Below are 24,314 nucleotides of genomic sequence, written 5' to 3'. Positions count from 1 at the left end.
AACAACATTTTAACCTGTATATCATGTAGTAGCCTACTGGTATTTCATATTATCATATGGCCAGGAAAGCTATACCGTGCGTAAACATCGTTGATGGACCCTTTTATTTTATTTTTATTTTTTTCTGCACATAATCCGTTAAAGTCTGGCATAGCCATTTGATCACTTCTGAACTTCCTGGGTCGACCATTCTATAGGTATAAGTAGCCTACCTGAAGCTATTACCACCCCTTCCAAAAAGCTGCCGATTCATTCCCTATAGACACATTTTAGAATTAGAAGAAATCGAATTAGAACATTTTTAAAAAATGTTACAGATACAGGGCAAATGGTTCCTGGTATTAGAAACAAAATGATTATATGGTTGAATTAACTGGATAAATGTGGAGCGCAGTGGAATCGTTGGATAATTAGGATATATTGAGCTGCGTGGCATATAGGTATCTGTTCACGCAATGAACAGTTTTCGTGTTTTGAGATCACGTATACAATTTTATACTGCTGACTTCTCTGTTGAAGACCTTGGGCTAACCCGGATATGCAACAGCGTACACTGTTCTAACGAACCAATCAGCACATTATTTACATATCTGAATAATCCATTTTTGATTATATATATATATATATATATATATATATATATATATATATATATATCTTTCGAATATTTTATGAATAATGAGTATATATATATATACTAATTATTCATAAAACATTCGAAGGAAATCGTGTATATTTTATGAAACCCAAATGTTTACATGACCATTACAAATAAATTGAAGGTATATTTAAGACAAGCTATTGCATAGAAGAACTTGATGAATATATGATTAACAGAAATACATTTAAAAATTCCGGCCTATTCATGCTGCTATTTAATGGCTGTTCAAAGTGCTACAATAAATGAAGGCAACTGTAAGGGACCTTTTTTTTATAGAATAGCAGTCAATTGTGTACTAAACAAGCAAACAAACTAATAATAATAAAAATAATAATAATAATAATAACGAATTAATTAATCACAGAAGCAGGGACACTGCCAGGGATTTTGGAACCCATTGATAAAATCTCACATTGGGCCTCTCACCCCAGGCCACCCAGCCCCTGCACAATTACAGCATAATTTTATTGAGGGCCCCTGTCAATCAGGGCCCTTGAAACTCCCGAACCCATAGAATTACTCACGTTTGGAATTGCCTAGCCCGTATCTTAATCTATTTGAGAGATTACCATTGGTATATCGTGTTAATGCTGCGAGGAGATGGCAGCGGGTTATTTAGATGATCCGAATGCCCCTGAACGCAAATGTGGTGAGCACAGTGGAGACTGGCTTTCGGTTTCCTTCAACCAATGAAATATTCAGGACCCTGGCCATGCGTGCTGGCGTTACACCCCATAAATGACAGAAAGGAAGTCTGCAGGACAACAACGACGGGTCGGGGGTAGCTTCGATGGGCCGCCGTCACGGTCCGCCAGCACCGCCAAAAGTGTCATTTCACGGCTCCTTAATTGAACCTGCCGGTGAATTATCGATCGCATCACCGAAATGGCCTGATTAACGTTCCTCGCTCGATCGCTAAGAGATCGTTTAAGTAAAGAGCTGCAATTTCCTTAGGGGTGGATGTTGCTGGCAGGCATCGCGATCCAGGGCTTTAAAGTTTTGCCAAAGAATGACCGAGTTCTAAATATTAAGATGCTGATCTGTAAGATCCGGAAGCCGCATACGATTATGGCTTTCCAAGAATCTTTCTTTTGGGGAATTTCAATCTTGTAAGTTATTCAGGCATTTTTTTTTTTGAGGCAAACAAATAATAGAGGTGCTCGGTTTCTCTTTGAACTGTGGCCAAGCATATGCACCTTCTTTCGTTTGCATGCCAAATATTAATATTAAGATGAAAAGGAAACTGAAATCATGGTGTATAAATAAAATATATTTTTAAAAAACCTATTGTCATTGTATATAGTTGTTCGTGAATATTAATGTTTGTCTTTTTGCTAATGTTATTCTGGTATCGCAGGTATTTGTTTTATATAGCCTAGTCTAGTGATAGGCCAAACTGAAAATTATATCAGTTTTAAGTTGTGCTACTCGTATACCTATAAATAGCTATTCGTGAAAAGTGAATAATTTAGAGCATCATATTACATATATCTGTTCACGATTTAAAGGACATTTAAAGGATTTATAGCCTAATGGATTTTCAGCATTGTTGAATGGGTAAAATATAGGCTACAGGGATTTGGTGTAGGATGAAAAAACAATGACTAAACGAGCAAAATAAACTTTAATAAGATATAACAGTGTTTGGTGAAAGAATGTCTCTAGGTGTCAGGTTTCCTTGTGAATGGCCCAAATAGCCTAATAGTGTCTCTTCGCAGTTATACACACCAGTTCAGCCACACGGCCCACTCTGAAGTGTAGGCCTACAGCTTTATCACCTGTTCGGGAGTGGCTCATTCTGAGCGCTGAGTCGGCTAATTTCTCTGTCCCGGGGGGGGAAGGTGTTCACCCTTCTCCTCCGGTGAGCACCTGTTCGCTCCGCTCGCGCGGTTTCCACGCTCCGCGGCGCGGTGAGAGAGGAGAGCGCGGCCAGCTGACACGGCCGCCGCGCACCATGTGATCCGGCCGGGCTCTCCGGTTGCCCAGACAGAGGATGAATTATTCAGCGAGGTGTGCGACAGGTATCCGTTTCCCCTCGTCGGCGCGCTCTTATTCATTAAGGATATTAAGCAGCGCGCCTGTGACGGCAGCGTAAAATCTTCAAGCTGGGAGAGGATCCAATCTAAAACAGCGAGTGAATTAGCTGTAAAAATCCTAGGAACCTTACAAAAATATATTTTGACCTTTTGAAAGAATCATCTCGAACAACACCTATTCAATTGATCCCTCAAAGGAAACTGCCTTGAAAACTGCCTTAATTTAAAATGTAAAAAAGACATGCTCCCCTCCCTTCGATTTAAAAGAGGTCTTCATTATTAATGAACTGAGAAGTAATTAATTATATTATAAATAGCAACATTTTGGGTGGTTGAGTGGTACAGTGAGTAGCGCTGTCGCCTCACAGCAAGAAGGCTTTTGGTTTGAATCCTGAAGGCCTTTCTGTGTGGAGTTTGCATGTTCTCCCCGTGTCCATGCGGGTTTCCTCCGGGTACTGCGGTTTCCTCCCACAGTCCAAAGACATGCAGTGAGCTATTAGGTATGAATGTGTGAGTAAATGGTGTGGGCCATGCGACGGATTGGTGACCTTTCCAGAGGGCCTTGCATTCTTGCGTCTTGCCCACTGCATGCTGGGATAGGTTCCTGGCCCCAGCCCTTACCCTAACCCTACACCCTGGCCAGGAATAAACAGTTTAAGAAAATTGATGGATAGTCAAATGTTACTGTGGTAAAATCCAGCCACATAAACTAAATGTGAGGTGTTATAAAAGGTTAGTGCTTGGGCAGGTAGTTCATTAATCATTTTGTCTTCTTCATTTATACAACTCAGAAGAGCTGTCCTTTCCTCCATTTTAACACCATAATGAACAATTCAGCCACCAGTGTCCTCTTTGAGCTCCCCATACACGTAGGTTTGAGGGGAGACAGGGAGAGATCCCCCAATATTTGTTTACATTAATTAATTACCAGACTGCCAGGTATGCTTGTGAGACTTGACATTTTGACTCCTCAAACGAGGCGGTCCAGCAGTGTGTCTTTCCCCCCCGTGAAGTTTCAGCGAATCCTACGGCTGTGAAGTAAGCACCGGTTCGAGGGGCGGCGCGTTTAACGGATTTATCCGTGGGGCGTCGCGACAGTTCCGACGGCTCGAAGGGTGCGTTAGAGGGCCGACTGACCGGCCGACCGTCCGCTGGCTTGTTTTTAAAAATTTTTAATTTTCCCCGACTGCTCTTTGTTTGGAGCTCTGCAGCCCTCGTATGCGAGTCGGTCAGCGTCGCGGTGGCGCGGTGCGCTGAAATGACGAGGAGAGGCAGCAGCCAGCTGACGTTTTCCTCCACCCGGGGAGCCCGACAGTGCTGCCTCACATCAGATAAGACCCTTTGAGTGGTTTTCACATGACTTCCCAAAGTAGCGGAGAAAAAAAAAAAAAGAAAAAATAAAATGCATAATTTATCAGCAGTTTGAATATGTCAAAGGTAATGAGGCCAAGTTGCCTTACGCAGTGTGTGGTGAAATTTTTCTGGGTGTACGGAAAAGACCGTGTAAGTTAACTGCCGTTTCAGATGTCCGATTGGCAAGTTCCTTTGCCGTGACCAGCTCACAGCACATTTTGGATTGTGTTAAAAATGCGGGACGCCCCACCAGCACATAAACTTGGCAGACTGCACACCTCACACCTTCAGACTCTGCCACCTGCTTATTCTCGAGTTCATAAGTGAGTAAAAAAGGCTCCTCTGATATTGAGAAAAGCCAGTGTCCTTTCACAGGGTAATACAGCTCCCAAAGAGCTCCCGAAGCAAGCCTACAGGTTTGCGAAATGACTGCATGTAAACCAGACAATGTCTTCTCATCGCTACAAGCGCTGGCTGTGAGCTACTCTCTTACAGTTGGAGTGCAACATTACTGCGCTTTGCCTAATGTTCCAGGCGTGCAACATTTTTGCACAGGACCCTAACTTACTCATTTGTACATTTTAGTATCCCTTCCATTTTCCCAGGAGTCTCCCCTCTTTCTTCGGTTTTCTGAAGGCCTTAGAACAGGGCTGCCCGGATACAATCCAGCCACTACATTTGTGCTTCGCTGTCTCTCTTCACCCCCCACCCCAACCCATTCGTGGTATAAATGAATTATACCAAGGGCAAAAAGTTTTCCTCAACAGAAAATTGTTCAAAAAAGTTCTAAATGACTTATACATTTACATACTCATTTGCTCACACGTTCATTTTATAAACAGTGAAATTTCAATCTAAACGGTTTTCAATCCTATCAATGGGAAGGCTATTTAATTGACGAGATGTGGCATTTTGTATGGTTAAAAAGCAAAGAAGAACAGAAACAAAGACCAAGACAAGTTTTATATTGGATATTTTGGAATGGTTCATTTCAAATGTTTTTTTTTTTTTGGAATCAAAAATTAAGGGAAAAAATATAGTTAAGAAGTCAACGTGCAAACATTATAACTGTTATAAAGTTATAACTGATAAGTAAAAACAAAAGTCAGGTGTGTCCATAATATTATAAAACACAAAATTAAATCAAAACACAAATATCCTAATACATACGTCAGCTATGTAAACCTATCCCAATTAGCACACACAGCTAAGTAATAACCTATTTATTCTTTAAAGAAGGGCTGAACAAACATAAATAAAATTTATTAAAGTTAAATAAAAATACATGAAACCCACTGCTTTACTTGCATTCAAACAGAGTATGTAACATAGCTCAAAAGGCACCTTGTAACATAAAAAAATCTATCAATTATCTATTGCTTCCATATAGAAATATTGTTTTGCATACATATAGAAATATGCAGCTGGCACTTATTTTAATCTCTGTACAAACAAGTGCATGCAGATTAAACCAAGGAAGAGTATTTTGCTGGACTCAATGCAACATGCCAAGCCCACACAAAGACACCCCCCCCCCCCCCAATAACCAGTAAAGCAGGATCCATTTGGATATTTATCATTTTAGATACTTTAGTCTCAAAACAAACACTGAGACTGGTTTTCAGGAAATTTCCACTTAAATACACCTGTACATAAAAATAAGTCTTTTCATAAATAAAACAAAGGCTGAACATCATCATTCTTTCATCTTCTCCATGAACGGCTCTCATGCTCGTCCTCCTCATCCTCATCATCATCATCGTCATCTTCACCCTCGTCATCTTCATCAGGAAGTAAGACGGAGCTGACGGGCTCCTGTGCAAACACAACAAGTCGCTCTTGGGCAAGACGGAGAGATTGTGTCTGGGGCAGATTTTACACTGAAGCCTGGGATAATCTTTATAAAGATGTGACTAAAAAAACTAAAAAAGTCTTTCCAGCTCAGCGCTCACAATGAGCCACTCCCGAACAAGTGATAAAGCTGTAGGCCTGCACTTCATAATGTGCCGTGTGGCTGAACTGGTGAGTATAACTGCGTATTATTTGGGCCATTCACAAGGAAACCCGACACCTAGAGACATTCTTTCACGTTTCGGTGCAAGCATCATGTCACTGAAGGTCCATAACACAAAACGACACTGTACATCGCTTCAGATGAAGCAAGAAGACCTTTTAGAAAGCATGTAGGCTTAGGAATCTACAGCAAAGGAAAACAAAGAGAAAAACAGGACTGAACTGTGCACACCTCCTTTGAAGTGTCCTCCTTTGGGTTCATGGGCTCAGATGCCACTTCAGGTGTGTAGCAAGTGATTTGAAGAGTCTGACCTTTGAACTTTTCACCTTGGTTTTCCCCCTAAAAAGATAAAATGCAATGTTTTTTTTTGTTTTTTGATCAAATATTTATTTTTCAACTGAAATGGGTATCCTATGTGGACAGACATCTCTTGGAAAAAAACCTTCTTTTTTTCTCCTTGATGTAGAATTACTGCATTATCAAAAGGAAAATAGCAGCTGCACGTTTACCTAACAGAGTAAAGGTTTAAAGGGCCATGCAGATACTCCCCTTTGACATATATTATACATGATATATTTTTTTAGAATGTTTTAGTCAGTGTTCTAGAACTCAACTGCTTTCAGTTACCAGTAGTGATTGTTACATCAGCATTAGAATGTTCAGCTAAGAACATTCCAATCACATTTTTGTGACCTCACGCCTTACAGGGTTAATGTAAAGTGTTGAAACTCTGGCCTGATTGGCCTATCTGAAGCAGCTGATGGGGTCACCTGACGCTGCAGAACTTACGATCTCCACGTCACCCTGGGCCCTCAAAGTCATGGCAGTATTGTGCTCCTGCACCTCCTCAATGTCTCCAAATTTCTGAGAGAGAGAGAGCAGTCTGACATCACATTTTAATTTCTTTTTTTAAACAGAAAAAGAAAAGAAAAGAAATTCAGATCCAGCTTCCAGCTCTTACCACAAAGTGAGGCCTCAGCTCCTTCTCCTCCTCATTGGTCACCCCCAGGACGGTGGGCGTTTGTGGCCGATGATCCACCACCAGGTGTTGACCTCCGCCCCGGTCCCCCATGCCCCGGCCCCGGGCCCCCACACCCCGCCCTCGTCCCCTGCCACCGTCCTGCGTAGAGGACACCTTTCCCCCCGCGGGGACCAGCCCTAAACGTGCAGCCTGGTACGGGGCGGAATTTGGGAGATATTCAGACTATGTGAGAGTCGATGTAATTTGAAAAAAAAAGTGCTACTTGGCAAAATTTGGGTGTTTTGCAGGAGATGGAGCAGTGAACATTGTTAGGCACAGAATTTTATCTTCATATCTAAGCTGGAAAATAAATAAAAGCAATGCTTTGGCCGTCGCCTCATTGCCCGAGTCTCAATATCATGCAGACTGGTTAAGTAGCCTTTGGATGCACAGCCTGCAGATAGCAAAATAGTTTTCAATTATCGCAAGAGTTTTCTTTTTTCTTTTTTTTTTTTTACAACACATTTTCCTGTCCCACTCTGAGCCTCACTCTCCCACCCATAACAGAACAGAAATAAAATAAAAGAACAGTGCGATTGCAGCCGATTTGACGCACAGTACGCGGTGCAGACTGAACGAAAAGCAGCCGTAAGCACCTTAGCAGTCTCAGAAATCGCACGCCGACTCACCTCCATCTGCAACTGGCCGAGTTTCTTCTTTAAGTCTGTCGAGTCTTCTCCGGAGATGAGCCTCTTCTGAACATCGAGCTCAGGACCCAGCAGCTCCTTCTGGGTCTAAGAATAAACAGATTATTTATTTATCAGCCTTTTTTGGGACAGTTACTTTCTCATGTTAGTTAGGTAGAGTTGAGGTCCTTGGAAAAAAACCCCCAAAAAACAAAGAAAAACCTATTATAGAAGAATGATGGCTCCAATGGCAATGCTGCTCAATTTCGGAAAGGGTGTGGGAGGGGGGACAGGACAGGAATGGTTGGGTCAGACCGGTGATCAATAATTCCTTTTCAAAACATGAAGCACACAGTGGAGCCCGACCCTGTTCCTGGAGATCAACCATCCTGAAGGTTTTCACTCCAAACCTAACAAAGCACACCTCATTCAGCTAGACAGCTAGAGCAGGGCTGCCCAACCCTGTTCCTGAAGATCTACCGTCCTGTAGGTTTCCACTCCAACCCTAAGAAAGCGCTTCTCATTCAACAGCTAGAACAGGGCTGCCCAACCCTGTTCCTGAAGATCTACTGTCCTGTAGGTTTCCATTTCAACTCTAATTTGGCACACATTACTCTACTAATTAGCAGCTCAAATAGATCTCTAGCTGTTGAATGAGGGTGTGCTTTGTTAGGGTTGAAATGAAAACCTACAGGACGGTAGATCTCCAGGAACAGGGTTGGGCAGCCCTGCTCTAGCTGTTGAATGAGGGTGTGCTTTGTTAGGACTGGATTGAAAACCTACAGGACGGTAGATCTTCAGGAACACGGTTAGGAACCGCTGCCTTATGGTTCAGGCTACCCCTGGTTCCACGTGAGCGCATGCTCACACGTTCCGTTTCCCGCCGTCGGGCACTTCCCCCGCTGGCGGCCCGCGGAACCAGCGTGCGCGGGACAGAGCGGAGACTCACCGGCATCTCGCGACCGGGCCCCGCAGAACCCGCCGTGGAGACGGAGGCCGACCTCACGGCCTCCTTCAGCCGGCCGATCTTCTCAGAAAGCTCCTTCAGCGTCCTCACGATCTGGGCCCTCTCCTGCGGCCCCACGGCCCGGGTCCGCTCCAGCCTGTTTATCAGAACCTGCACAGAACCCCCCAGAACCCTGTTTATCAGAACCTGCACAGAACCCCCCAGAACCCCGTTTATGAGAACCTGCATGGGTTGTTAACATCGCAGCAAAACAAAACCCCTGCAGACCGTGAGTGTTACTGCGTTCGCGTTTCACAACACTTCCAATTACAACAAGAGTATGTATATTTAAAGAATAATAATAGTAATAATAACAACAATAATTGCTTAAACTGTTACAATGAGGATGCTTGAAGACTAAAACCTCGCTGTGGCAAAACTAATTTGTTTGCAATTAACTTGCTTTAATGAATTTACTTCTATAATTATTATTCTGAACAGTCTATTCAAATTGGTTTCAGTGCAGCACCTGCCTGCATTGCGTTAGCAGCATTACTCTCACACACAAACAAGCACATACAATAAAACAGTATTTTACCATGTGACCGTCTTACCTTCTGACATTCTATCTGTTTCTCCAGCATCCTTTGCTTAACTCTCGTCATGTCCTGTTGTAATTTTAGGGCTTCCTGAAGTGAACAACAAAGAAAGAACTGATGCACGCTGTATGAATAAAGCACTGTCCAATGGCCGTGTCTGTAGACACTGCATTGCTGCGTTCATTCATATGTATATAAAAATGCAGGCGAGGGGAAAGTCCTCCAGACACTTGCCTGTTTCTTCTTCATGGCTTTTTGAGCTTCAAACGCTCTTGCCACTTTTCCAACTGTCTTTGGTGTCGACTTCATGATGGAAGAACTGTAGGCTGTCTTCCGAAGGCACACAGAAGCCGTCGTGGTCTAAGATTCAAGATTCAAAATTGTATTGTCCATTAATGCAGTCTTTGGAAAAGCACACAGCTCACAAAGAATATAGAATATAGAAAGACCATTGCCAAAAGACCATAAAGAGCAGTGATGCCATGGTCATGTACCATGGAGAACCAAGAGTATGCACGTTTTCATTCCAACCAATCCCTTCACCTGGTAGTGATTGGTTGGAATGAAAACCTCTTGCATACTCTCTGCCCTCCAAGGCACACGATTGGGCACCACTGACACACAGCGTAAAACATCTAATCAGGATGAGAGTAATCTATACTTTTCCCCAGTCGGCTTTGGACTTTTCGGCCAAGGTTTCTCAAATCACACAAATAAAGGACCGTTTCCATAACTTTCATCTGGCTTCAATTCTGCTCTCTCATAGGCCGTCAGAAACACAACACACAGGCCTGAAGGCCGATGCCTTACCGGGGGATATTTAAATTTTTTCCTTCTGTTTGAGACAAACCGCTATTTACAAAAGGCCTCCGTGGCTTTTAGACGTAATCCGAGTGCATATTCGCCTTCTGTGAGGAAGGCGCACTGAATTATTGAAAAGGAATGTGCTCCTGTGACGCGCTCTTACGGACAATCACAGTCACATCAATGAAACGGATGTGATTGACGAAGCTTTGGCTCGGCCAGCAAGGTCCCCATTGAACATTTCCCAAAATATAAATTTACGAAGGTTAGCTTTGCGCTAGGCTAGCAGAGCCTTCTCACAAAAGACCAAAGCAGTCGATCCTGTGAACATCAATGAGCGATCGACATCGGAAAAGGCAGTGTTAATCCATTCGAACGTGCGTTTTATCAAATCATAAACACTGTATCTGAAACACGCATGCACATGCAGCTTGGCATTCTTCTCCTCGTTTTTCATCGCTTCCTTTATTTCGGTGTCTGCTATGTCTGCATTCTGTCATTTTACCAGCAAATGAGAATCATGTAAAACAAGCATCGCATCACACCAAAAAGAAATAAACTTAAAAATATTCTCTCAAGTCTGCCTTAGAATCAGTCTGCTCCATCGACAAGCCGTCATAAATGCAGAGTTATGTCATTCACCAAACATCGTTCAAAATATCGCCCAGAGAATGTTAATGTCACAGCGATAAAATGGCTGACGTGCAGTTTGATTGCCAATGGAGGGGGGTGCTGAGATGCTGAGCTGAGTGGTTGGTTTGCTACCTCGCTGGGCTACGGTCTTACTCCGCACGTAGCCAACATGGCCAAACTGTTTCTTAATCACCTCTTAATCACCACGGAAACGAAGAAGGACCAAAGTCTGGACCCAAAAAGCACTCCCACTGCATTTCCCAACAAAAGTAAAATTCTGGTGCCGAGTGTTCAACAGATTTGCCACCAGACAGTGATTCATAATTTAATTTACAAAAGCCATTAAATTATGAATCACCACCCCCCCCCCCCCCCAACACGCCTCAACACAAAATATTAAAAAATAATAATTAAACCAGTATTTCAAAGGCCAGGTTTGATATGATCCTCAAAAACAAAAGGCCTTTAGAAAGTTCTGTTCAAAAAGAGAAGTGCGATATCAAAAGAAAAACCGCCACATGAATTCTTCTGTGAGACAAAGCAAAAACACAGATCCTGAGAACAAGGCCAGCTATCAAAATGTAATATTCTCTTTGATAAGGGAAAAAAAAAATTCCCACCAAAAAGAACAAAAAAAAAAATCTAGAGGTAAAAAATAAGAGGGACAATACATAATAAAGCACATAAAAATGCATGCATGTAGACATACACACACACTATCTTAACACTTTTTAAACAAACGTTCAAGACGCCGCAGGCCATTAAAGATCACATTAATCCCCGATCTTTGAAGATTAGTTTAGTAGGTTTTCATGTTGTTGCCTCTTTTTCTTTTGTAGAATGAAATGGTGATTAGAAACTTCATACATTATTAAACAAAGGGGAAAATTGATAGGCGACAGCAGCAGCAGCAGGCCAAACGGCACACGGTATCGGTGACTGGCGAGTCGGTTTCATTACAATAATGCCAGAGGAACCCCCGGGATAGCAGATAAAGTGCATCCTGGGATACCGGACCGACGCGAAGCCTCCAGTCGCTCGATCAAAAGGGGGCTGAGCCGGGCAGGTGAAGTTCTCTTTGTCCAGGTTGGGGACGAAGCGAAGCGGGTGACTCAGCCATTTTAACCCCTTTAAGGTGCGAGATCACAAACGTGTGATTAGAACGTTCCCAAACCGAACATTCTAATGCTGACGTCACAATCCCTGCTGGTGACTGAGAAGAACGGAGTTCTAGAACACCGTCTCGGAATTCAGAAAAAGCAACATTCCAAAAAAAACCTGCCCTTCCGAAGGGTTTAAAAGGTGAATGCCTAACGGCGGGTGAACAGGATGAACAGTAATTGTGCTATGAGCCAGCCTCCGGCTCGTCCTCCCCTCACCTTGTGGACGCTGGCGTGCGGTGGCCCGGTGGGGGCGCTGTAGCTCTGTCCCGGAGGCGCGCGCGGCTCCTGTTCGCGGCCGTCCCGGTGCCAGCGGACCTGGATGAAGCGGTTCTTCAGGACCGCCTCGGTGCTGCTGACGGCCCGCCGGGCCTCGCCGGTGGAGGCGTACCGGATCAGGGCCGCCTCCGGGTCGCCGCCGAACGCCACCTGGACCGGGGACGCGCCCCGCCCTTAGTTTAGTGCGCGAGACACTTCGCTGTCCTACCCGTGAACCGACCATATTTCCTCCAATCGTGACTCATAATGATGAAAAGTGTATTCAATTATTCCATCTATGCTAGAGGTCTCAAACTCCAGTCCTGGAGGGCTGCAGTCTCTGCTGGGGTTCTTTTTTTTGTGATTTCCTTTCAATCACCAGCCATTTTAGGGCTTGGAAATATGGGCTGTGTCCACATCAGCACATTTGCCTACTATTGAGTATACAAGTTCATACAATTTGCAAACAACTTGTGTACTCAATAGTAGGCAAGTATGCTGATTAGGATACGGCCAAGGTGTTCAGACTCTTTAGCCAATCAGTGACTTAGATTAAGCACCTGGGTACAGGAACGCATTACAAACCAGAAGACACAGAGGATTTGAGTTTGAGAGCCCTGATCTATGCACAGCAGGAAATGGTGGGAAAGGGGGTGGGATCTACCATGTGCTGTCAATCACCGAAACTGTACGAGCCCATCAAGTGGCTTTGCTTTGCATAAATAACAAGATTTGTTAAAATAAAAGGCTCAGCAATAGTACCTGTTGATTCCGTTCATTCTTTTCATTATTAGCAAAAAATAATTGTAAGAAATATCAGAATAATTATCAACAGAGTGACAGAAAAGAGGAGAAAAGGAGGGTTCATAAATGCTGTACCTGAATATTAACAATAGTGCCGAACGCACTGAAGTGCTCATTCAGTTTCGTGATGTTGTTTAGGTCCCTGGGGATTTTACAAACTTCCAGTTTAGTGTTGCCATAGTGACTCTTCTTCTGCATGGTCAGCTTGTGCTGGTTATTCAAGACTAGCCTAAAAAAAGGAACAAACTGTTACCTCCGTGTTAGCTGCAACCAACAGCCATTCAAACAAAATATGAAGCCATCTGCATTTGAATTATACTTTATAATATGTCTAGCTTTTCAAATAAAAAAAACTACGACACAACATTGCACATTGCAAATATGGACGAAGTTGACCTTCCCTGTCTATTAAAAAAATAATCAACAAAAAAAAATTTAAATCTTTTTTTGAGGGGTGGAGAGGTGCTTCTCTTACGTGTCCATCCAGGGCTTTTTGGGCAGAGGGCCCTGGTTGGCCCCCAGGGGCCACTTCCTGCTCTCCTGCTCTCCGCTCCACCGCGATCCGTCGTCATGCGCGGCCGTCGCGTCCGGCTCGGTCCGGGGGGCGACGTTAGCGGCTAAAGAGGGGACATTAATTCACCTGGATAACGCAGAGCCATTGCGGTAATTCGGCAGGCGAACTTATCCAGAGAGCTCAAGTGGCAGTGCGTGTCTCAACAGAAACAAGAACCCTAAAAAAGAGGTCCATGACAATCTGGGCAACTGCACAAAAAGAGCAACACATTGCCATAACACCAAAGTAAATAGAGAGCCTGTCCTTTCATAAAAATTCATTTTCATATATCTATATTTGAATTAATATGAAAAAGGTTATGGACATGTCAGACATATCTGAGGGCAATAGCAACCTGAGGTAAATGCAATAAATGGCCGATAGCAAGCTATGCTATGCAGTAAACAGACTACTACTTGAAATGAGGAGCTCACAGCAGATTAGAGTTAGCAAACAGCGCTTCCATCTGGTCAGAGGTTGTTACTGCAGCTTCTGGAAAAGCAGTAGGCCAGCGTTGCAAGCGACTTTTTTCACACGAAATGTCATTTTAAAAACCTAAATCTTCGCTTCATAAAATTCCTACACCAAAACATCTTTCCTCGCCTACAAAAATTACTTCTCGACTTCAACAATGAAAAGAAAAATCACTTAACACAAATGATTTTTGAATATTGACGGTTAATCCATGTATTTTTGCTTGAACACACAGTTCATTCAGGTCTACCTGTGACTGGTGAGTGAAGACAGTCACATGACTCTCCACTCAACACCAAACACCAACATTCCACTTTGATAAAAAAAAAAACGTTCAACTTGGGGCAGAATAGAGTATATTTTCACACTTGTATCTGATTTGGGATAGTGGGATGTCCACCCCCACTAATTTCAAACATATTTCAGATGCACTTCAAAGTGTGACACTCAAAGAGGGAACGTATAGGCCTACCGCAAGATCTAAACTGTCATTTAACTGTCATTCCAAGTAAAATGATAAACATCTGCAGTGTGGGAGGATGACAGTTTGTTTCACGGTGAGCTAAAGTACCAGCGACACTGCGCAGCATTTGGATACCGATTTCCATTCGCTGTTGACATGCGGCTTGTAAATCCTGTCCTCACCTGGACCTGTGCCAGAGGCCTAAAGAAGACCCACAGAGCTGCAGCCACACCGGGATAAATGGTAAAATGGTAAATGGACTGCATTTATATAGCGCTTTTATTCAAAGCGCTTTACAATTGATGCCTCTCATTCACCCATTCACACACACCGACGGTGAAGCCTGCCATGCAAGATACCAGTCAGCTCGTTGGGAGCAATTAGGGATTAGGTGTCTTGCTCAGGGACACTTTAACACGCCCAGGGCGGGGGATCAAACCGGCAACCCTCCGACTGCCAGACAACCGCTCTAACCTCCTGAGCTATGTCGCCCCTTAAGACTTTTAATGGGTTTAATTGGGAACTAAACCGACGTGCTGCTTAGCATTTAAATAATAATTAGTTCAACAGTCCCGTATAATTGTTGAAATTTAACATGCTTCCCACACTTAACTCCAACCAGGTGTGTCCAACCTTATCTGAAAAGGGCCGGTGTGGGTGTAGGTTTTTGTTCTAGCCCCCCACTACAGCACCTGATTCTACTTAACAAGGTCTTGAACGAAGACCACGATCAGTTCGTTAGCTGAATCAGGTGTCATAGTGCTGAGTTAATACAAAACCTGCACCCACACCGGCCCTTTTCAGATAATGCTGGGCGCTTGTGGCTTAAGTGGATATTTAATAAACAATTTCAGGTCACCTAATGGGTGCCGAAGTTTTGGTAAGCCTCAAAAACCCTCGCTCAGGGGTGGAACGGAAGAAACCAACCTAAGAAATTAACCAACACCTTTCTGGGTGTGTTCCCATCCTCTACCTCTACTGTGCTGCCAACTGTCCAATCACATTTCAGGATCTACACAGTTGTTATGCTTTGGTCGAAAAATAGTTTTCGGTGAAACCGAGCACGGGGTCTGTGGATGTTCGTGAGTAATGTCGGGTCATCATATTTGGAAAGTGATGTTGAGGTTTTGTTTTCCGAACGTACGTTTTTGAGCACCACAAAACTGTGTTTCGTTGAGGTCCGTTACATCGGGGTAAGCTGCAGCGCACATCTAGGGAACTTGTCAAACCCCAGCAGAACTATCTGGATGAACAGATAGTACTCTGGGTAAGTGGACACATGGCTTTATTTAATTTAATTTAGATGAGCTGCCCCTTTAAGGGTGGATGTGGGGATGGAGTAGCTTAATTTGAGCAGACTGAAAGTGGAAGGCTTGATGAGACTGAAGCAGTGTGTGTTCAGGGAAAAAACTTGAGGCCCACCTGGTGGGGGAGGGAACGGCATCTCTGCCGGTAAGGTCACGTCGTCCACCGCCGAGGGGTCGTTGCCATGGTCACAGGGGCAAAGGTCACCGTGCACGCTGAAGCCTTTGTCTAAAGTCGGATGAAGAAAAAAATTGTTCCTCGATTTTAAAATGACCACAAACAGCCCATCTGAATTGCGCTGTAAAACATAACAGCAAACACACTTCAGCCCAGCTTATAAAAGAGGACTAAATAGACACAACCAGGACAGTCCATGACACATAACGAAGGATCATTATTGGGATGGCAGGTATGCCATCCCGCCAAGTTACGCCTTGGCGGGGGCATGCCCCATACCTATACAGCACCGAGAGTTTGGCACTTTTCAGGGTTCCCCACAGAAATAACCACAACAGCCACAGACACTCAGCCCTTAAAAACATTAAATTCTGTACATTCTGACCCCATTTCAACAGACAGAATTCATAAACAACTTCACATGTCCACACAATAAAGCCCCAAACTAAGGAGATTTTGCGTTTTCTCCTTCTTCTTCTTCTCATTCTTATTTTTCCTGCCGCCTATCCCATTAACAACATGTCTCCCCATTGGACATTTCACTGACACCAGCCAAATCTGCACCTACACGACCCAATCAAAAACGCGCATACACACGCAAAATACCCATCCATTTTTATTCTGAAACATTTCCCGTTCAAACAGCTAGTCCGCTCGTGGCCTAGTGGGTAAGGTTACAGTCTTGGGAACATGGGGTCGTAGGTTCAAGCCCAGCTTGGAACACGTTTCATTAACCTGCTTCGACCCTCACTAATAATTCTACTACTGCTTAATTATTGCTTTTGCACCATATCTACCCGCCGTTCACCGTTCAGTTATTAACCGGCTACAATATTGCTAAGATATATGCATTATGACTTACCGTCTGTACGTTCAGTTATTTACGGGCTACAATATTGCTAAGCCATATGGATTCAACGGAAGCTCTTCTGTGCTTACTGGCTTGTGTTCTTCTTTAAAACCACCGGCAGGTTCGCTAATGATATTTCACGCATTGCATAGCTATGGCATTAGCTAACGAAGTCACAGACTGGTAAACCTCACTCACTCACGGCCACCCATATGCATTTCATGACGCAAATGTATTCCTTTTATTTAAAAGTTACACCAGTTCACCACTGTGCAATTTCTACTAACTATATTTCTTCACTTGGCTACCGTACAAAACCTTAATATCAGCAAACGCCACGTTTCTACATTCATGTTACCTCGCCCTGTTCTCTATCTAGCCACATAGGCTACACACAATTACTACGTATGTACGTTCTGCAACTCCGCATTAAAACATTACATTTAAAATCATGATTCACTCATAAGTATAACTACTAGCACTGAACATGAGAAAAACACATTCGTGCAATAGATTACATGACATTACAGGCAACTAATGTCTGCAATGTTATTTAACCCTCCACTTCAACAACTAACGTTCAATACCAACTGTTATATATACCATTTGATAAGGAATATAAGCTCGCTCATGGTCACTCCATTTACTTCGCACTATACTCCGTGATCATGTCAACCTTCACCTACATGCCCATTCTGCTAAAAACATATTGTTTCAACTACGGAATTTCGTAATTTCATTTTAATTTCTCTCACACTGTTGTTATTCTCTCATATGCAAAGCCTGCTGGGACATATGCGTCTGCTCCTATTCTCCACTATCATGTTTTCCGGTTCTAGTTTAGCAAAACAGCGAAGAGGATTCCTACCTGCAGATAAGCCTATCAAAATGCCTTATAAACCTTACAAACACTAAAACTGCATCTCCACGAAATAACAGACAACGGAGCAGGACAGAAGGCTACACAAGTTGCGACCTAGGGAATTATAATTCTACGGGCGTGTTGATTATTTTGTCAGTCAAGGCTCGTTGGATGGACGTCAAATCCGTGAGTACATACCATCTGCGTTCCTGATGCGTTTACGCTTACGCCACTGCATCCTTTCTCACAGCCACTGTTTTACATATATAGCAAACCGAAACTGCTGAACGGTACACGCTCATCAGGCTGTACAGATTCACACAACGATAGCCATAATCCACAACCGTTTCTTGCAGGGTCGCATTTCTCACTCTCATAATAAAACGCTTTGCAAAAAGAACTGATATCTCATTAAAAACACGTTTTCAACGTACAAAAATGCCAAGTTACTAAAAAGTACTGATATCAAAATGACGCCAAGTTACGATACTACAAACAATATAGGCTATCTTGCCTCACCGAAATGACATAAGATGTATCTCAAAGCAATGCTACCCAATATTTCCTCAGTTCTTTCAAGTCACTTGGCCCTGTGTATAAGCATGCACTACATGAACAGGCCAAACATATGTGTGGATGGCTCTCTCACAGTCAAGATTGATTGAATAGGTGTGTGTATGTCCAATTTGTATTGGTATGTAGGCCTATGTATTTCGCTGCCCAGGCTTTCTGTTGCGTGAATGATAGTATGTTTATTGGTACAAGTGTGTTCGTGAATGTGAATGTAAGATGCTGCCAGGGAAATGTCCCCATGCGGATAAAGAAGTTCTCTATGTATGTATGTACAATATGTGTTTTACATGCAGTATTTATTGTACGTAGCAAATATACAATAACTTGCACATGTACTCAAATTCAATTCAAAAGCAAGTATAAACATGTTTTCTGGAGAAATGTGCTTCCTGTCGTTGCTCAGGAGCAGTTCTGTACATTAATGAATTTATACATTAATTTCAATGTACAATGTTCAATGTGTTCCATGAGGCAATTCGAAATATTTGTCTCTTTGATTTGACAGAAAGTTTGCATGACATTGTGAAAATAAGATTAGAAAACACAGGGCCAAGTGACTTGAAAGAACTGAGGAAATATTGGGTAGCATTGCTTTGAGATACATCTTATGTCATTTCGGTGAGGCAAGATAGCCTATATTGTTTGTAGTATCGTAACTTGGCGTCATTTTGATATCAGTACTTTTTAGTAACTTGGCATTTTTGTACGTTGAAAACGTGTTTTTAATGAGATCCAGATTACTCCACTGTCCTGTGCGCTTCTGTCAAATTCTCCACCCCAAACACAAATAGCCAGGCTTAATGGTAAGTTCAGGCAAATTTCTTAGTTTGCCTTCCGTGACTCACTCCCGTACGGTCAAGTTATACCAGAAATAACTATACATACTATTAAGGATGTCCCAAACTCACGTCCCAGCACTTTAAATTAGTTATGTTAAGTAACGCCTTTATTTTCATATGGCAAATGATTCCTTTAGAGCACATTTTTCAGTTGATCAAATAAACAGGTGAAATCAACAGTGTTCCTGACAGTGTGGGTCACTGAAAACTAAAGCCAAAACCTGCATTGTGCTGAAATAAGTAATATTCAAGAAAGAAGAGGGATCTGGAAAAGCTTAAAAACTTGTTTTTAACAACTTTAACCGATCGAGAAATTGTCGTTCTCTCACCACTGTAGTCATGACAACGCTGCTTCAGTGCTGCCCCCTTGTGGAGGGACTTGTCCTCACCGCGATTGGAACAGGGACCCGGCCAGCTCTCCGTGGTGCTGTCAGGCAGGTGAGCAGGCGTCGCTACGGCAACAGAGCTGGGGGTGACAGGGCTCCCCGAGCAAGGGGGGCGCTGGGGGCGTGGCCACCGTCGCTGTTGTGGGGGATCACATGATGACCCTGGGGCAGGAGTAGAGCCTTCCGGATCCTTCCGCTGCTTGTCAAGCTTTGGCCGACGTTCTATGGAGGGCACACGCACACACACACACACACACACACAAACAGGCACAGAGGCCTATTCAAGCCACAGGCAATACTATTCAGCCTCAGAGTAAAACTGAGTAAAGCTACAGGTAACTACACAGAACACAGATCAAATGGCATTCAAGCTTCAAGTTGGCCTTTAGAGATGGTAGGAGTATTTTGTGTAAATCCATATTTACATTTACACACACACACACGCACACAGATAGAAAGCAGCTTAATAATATCACCTTTCCAAAGAGCCCATTTCATTAAAAATGCATTGTTTACAGACGTGGCTGGTTGTATTCTTTCGGAATTGCACACATACGCAGTCATGACCCTGGCCGGAGTAATACTTGAGTAATATTATATACATGTACTGTAGCGCATGTTACATCACCTCTGCCTCGCCAGCTTCCCCCGTCTCCACTCCTGGTCCTGCCCCTGCTTCTGCTTCTGCTGCGACCGCAGCTCCTATTGCGACTGCAGCTCCTATTGTGTCTGCAGCTCCTATTGTGTCTGCAGCTCCTATTGTGACTTTGACTCCTCATGCGGTCGCAGCTTCTAATGCGACTGCGGCTCCGCATGCGGCTGCAGCTTCTAATGCGATGACTACTCGTGAGGCCGCAGCTCCTAAAGCGACTGCCACTCATGCGGCTGCAGCTCCTATTGCGACTGCGGGTCCTGTTGGCGGGGCTGGTGGGGCTGGCGGGGTTGGCGGTGCAGTCGCGGCGTTCTCTGCGCGGCTCGGCTCTCTTTCTGAAGCGATCCTCACCCCGCCGTTTACGCTCGTCTGTTCGCCGGCCCTCACGAGTCCTGATAGGCCACACAACCAGAAACAGAACTTTCATCCACCAATCAGCACTGCAACGTCTTCATTTATTTAAAATTAAGATTTCATTTACAACATCCTATAACCTCCAGGATCTCATCCCACGATAAATAAAACGAACAAACAAATAATCAAACAGAAATAACCTGTAATAAGCATAATATATTTACTGATGAAATTAAGAGTTCACAACAAATAAATAAAAGGCCTACAAAATGTGATAGGCCATAGCAAACGGGAGAAATAAAAAGACGAAATTAGCTAGTGACGAAAAGCCACCCAGGTTCATGTAAAGGCTTACCTTGACCCGTTACAGTCGGAGTGGACTCTCAAAGGACTTCTGTTTCTTCCGCCGTCACTCTTGACGTCAACATGGCCGACCTTAGCACACAAGATACCACACGAGAGGAGACGGTACTGTTCACTGTACCACAAGAGAAGATGTCAAGTGACATAAAGCCTGATCTTGCACCTAATTACATTTACCATTCACCAGACGCGTTTATCAAGAGTGATGCACATACAGGTTTAGGCAATAAACATTGCTGAAAGGAGAAGTCAATACGTAACCTTACAACAAAAAACATTGTAGACGCAAGAGGGCAATGCATTGGAGAATGCACTGTTATTAGGAACCAAAGAGGTTAGAGCAGGGGTGGCCAATTCTGGTCCTGGAGGGCCAGTGCGTATGCAGGTTTTTGTTTCCACAAAATTACCCTGTCTAAATGAGCTAATTGGCTTTATACACCAACACTGGTTCACTCGTAGATTAGATCTCAATAAAAAACGTTTCCTGTAGGGACACAAGGACAGTCTTTGGCTGTCATTCATGCGCTTACCAAGAACTGTGATGTTCGGCCAATTATGTAATCGAGGCCAGAAGTTGGCATGAAAACCAGAAACCAGCCCTCCGTGCCCACTTCCAGGGGGTACGATTTCAGATTCAGCATGGTACACCCATGTTCGGAACACTGCATTAAAATCAGCCAAGGTGCACTTTAAATGGGTGTGTTTTCAGTCTGGGGATCGCACGACAAGCACGCTCTGAAAGCATTGCCTCTGCCTGGTAGGTATACGACTTGCTGCTGCATACCGCCCGTCATGATTTTCTGCCTGAATTCACAACATTTGCATCCTTCCTGTAAAAAAAAAAGGAGTTCCATACCTCCTCCTCCGCCCCCACATATTTTCCAGCATAAAGTATGGAGGTATCCTTGGTTAGAACTTCCTTTACTGGGGTCCCCAAGTAGCTTTTGGTGGTTAAAGATTCAAAGAGTTTATCTACAAAACTGTCAGTCTCTGAAATTGGAGGGGGGATGGGGAGGGGGGGGGGGAGAAAAGCATTAAAAAAACACAGTCTGTGGTTGACAACACAGAAAAGCATTGCTGATTGAATTCCATTGCAGAACAGACTTTGCAAATTGCAAACATAAATATGGTGAATTGCGTTACATTTACCAACCTTTTTGTAAGAAGACATCCAGCTGATCTGTACAAAGAGCCTTCAGGTCTTCTTCAGGTTTGCCTTTCGTCACTAAAGCAATTACATAGCTGGACAGTGCGGAAGGATCTGCCTCACATCTGGAAAAGGAGTTCAATTTCCATAAACTTTAAATGAGCATGTTATGGTCTGTCAAACCATTGTACAATATGCAAACATTTTCCAAATGAAGAGGTTGACAGTTACGTTGGCTAAGTAACCTGCTAAGCTATGCTATGTAAAATAATGTTAATATTATATCATCCAGAGACTAAGCAATCGATCCATCTTACTTAGCAGGAGACATGAGTCTTTGGTCTTAATCTCATTAACCATTATATATATATATATATATATATATATATATATATATATATATATATATATATATATATATACACACACACACACACACACACACAATTTTTATACAAACAACTTTTGAAAACATTTTCCCTGCAACATGTTTTCGTCATCCAAGACATTTGCATTATGTCCAAAAAATGTAAATACTTAAACTTTTTTTTCTGCCAGATGTCAGGTGGCTATATCTATTCAACTCAACAATTAGCTATATAAGCATCTGACTACATAAAGTCAAGTGTCCTTGCTTTGAAACTCAAACCTACGTATTTAATAGAGTGAAATGATCATGCCCACTGACAGAAAAGAGAGAAAAATGAGCACGTTAATTATTTTTATCAATCCACTCGTATACACTTACTTCACGGTAATTCCGACCTCAACATCTGAAACTACACTAATCTCACACGTCAACCTGTTGCGGGTACCAGTAAACATACAGTTATCGCTAATGTTGCTAACCTATATATACAGTGCTAGCTAGCTATATAAAAAAACATAAATAAATATATAATAACTATACGAAAATGACACTTAAATTCACTCACATGGGCTCCAGGAGTTTGGCAAGCCATGACTTTAAAGCTTCCACATTCTCTACGATCATCTTCAGAGTTAACTGCTTAAAGAGTATTTTGTAGTAATCCAACTTTCATCGCTAGTCTATGAATTCCATATGTCATTGCAGCCCTGATGGCAACAACGCAACGTGGACACTGAACAACTCGCTTCACGTTCAAATAGCGTTCGGTGACCAGCTTGATTCCATTCAGGATGAAAGGGAACACCAAAAGCCAATCAGCAGTCCCGAATAGAGCATTGTGGAAAATTGACCAATCAGCAAGCGAATATAATAAAGTTGGGAGGTGCATTGTTCTTTTTCCCGTTTGTATTTATTTTTATTAAACAGTTGTGACATTTGCACAACTATGAACATACAAACAGACACCATTATAATATCTAAAAAATACATAAAGAATTTAAAAATGAAAAACTTTATTTTGCTAGATGTCTTCTTTCATAACCGGCTTATAATCAACCAAAAGTTTGCGTTGTGATTACATGGCTTTAGCAGACAAATTGCCAACACAAATATGGCGAATTGCATTAAATTTACCAATATGTACCTTCTGTAAAAAAAATTTTTTTTAAAAACAACAAAAAAAAAAGAAACATCCCGTTGATCTGCACTAGAAACCTTCAGATCTTTTTCAGGTTTATCTTTCTTAACTAAAGCAACTAAATATAGTTGGACAGTGCAGAGGGATCTGCCCCACATCTGGAAAATCCATAAACTTTAAATAAACATGTTATGGTTTGTTAAACCATTGTGGAAAATGCAAACACTTTTAAATCAACAAAGGCCAACCAGCCAGCGAGGCTATGTGAAATAATTTTAATATTGTATCCTCCCGGAGACCCGGCAATAAATGTTTGTCCCCCGTAGGGTACACAAGTAATCTTCATCGTAGCAGGTGATGACAAATTCAGTAACTGTACCAATGTATAATGTGGAACATAAAATAAAAACGAAATATTTGTCTTCATCTCTTGAACCATATATTCTACAAAGCTGAAACCTACACTACAGCAGGCAAAGAATTAAAAAAATAATAGAAGTGACAGTTTATTTATGTATTTATTCATTTATTTATTTATTTATTTATCTACAAGGTCTCAGGAAGATGTAGCTATTCAATTTTTATCTGACTACATAAAGTCACGTGGTCTTGATATTGAGTGATCAGATACATTAATCAATATTTCATTTTTATTTTATGTTTTACATTATACATTGGTACAGTTCCTGAGGTTGTCATCACCTGCTATGACAATGAGGATGACGACGATCATGATGATGATAATTATGATTATTATTGTCATTATTATTGTTATTGTTTTAACTGCTGCAAAAAACACAATACAGGAATAATGAATTCCCCGGCCTTTCTACTGACCTATCTGAACTATGAATTCAGAGAATTCCATATTGATGCTCGCGGTACTTTGGCGT

At 42.6% G+C, this 24,314-nt stretch overlaps 1 protein-coding gene across 3 annotated transcripts; it reads right to left on the bottom strand.

Annotated features, from left to right (window-relative positions):
• Positions 1-4,864: 4,864 nt before the first annotated feature.
• On the bottom strand, positions 4,865-23,053 carry LOC135262735 (RNA-binding protein 27-like). 3 transcript variants are annotated; one of them, XM_064349907.1, is made up of 18 exons: positions 22,849-23,053; positions 21,920-22,038; positions 21,623-21,756; positions 20,759-20,838; positions 20,026-20,441; positions 19,341-19,619; positions 15,828-15,938; positions 13,391-13,532; positions 12,991-13,144; positions 12,073-12,282; positions 9,487-9,616; positions 9,272-9,342; positions 8,661-8,828; positions 7,715-7,819; positions 7,026-7,235; positions 6,854-6,928; positions 6,296-6,403; positions 4,865-5,865 (listed from the first exon to the last, which is right to left on the bottom strand). In XM_064349907.1, the coding sequence occupies exons 1-18, from the start codon at positions 22,905-22,907 to the stop codon at positions 5,755-5,757; spliced, it is 2,682 nt and encodes an 893-aa protein (XP_064205977.1). In that variant the 5' UTR covers positions 22,908-23,053; the 3' UTR covers positions 4,865-5,754. The 3 variants fall into 3 exon arrangements, with proteins under 3 accessions (XP_064205977.1, XP_064205978.1, XP_064205979.1); XM_064349908.1 differs by having other exon boundaries at positions 7,715-7,810; XM_064349909.1 differs by having other exon boundaries at positions 19,401-19,619.
• Positions 23,054-24,314: the final 1,261 nt, after the last annotated feature.

This window comes from Anguilla rostrata, chromosome 9 (genome assembly GCF_018555375.3).
Source record: "Anguilla rostrata isolate EN2019 chromosome 9, ASM1855537v3, whole genome shotgun sequence".
NCBI lineage: Eukaryota > Metazoa > Chordata > Actinopteri > Anguilliformes > Anguillidae > Anguilla > Anguilla rostrata.
Note: the sequence above shows the minus strand (reverse complement) of the source record. Positions and strands in the feature narration are given on the sequence as shown.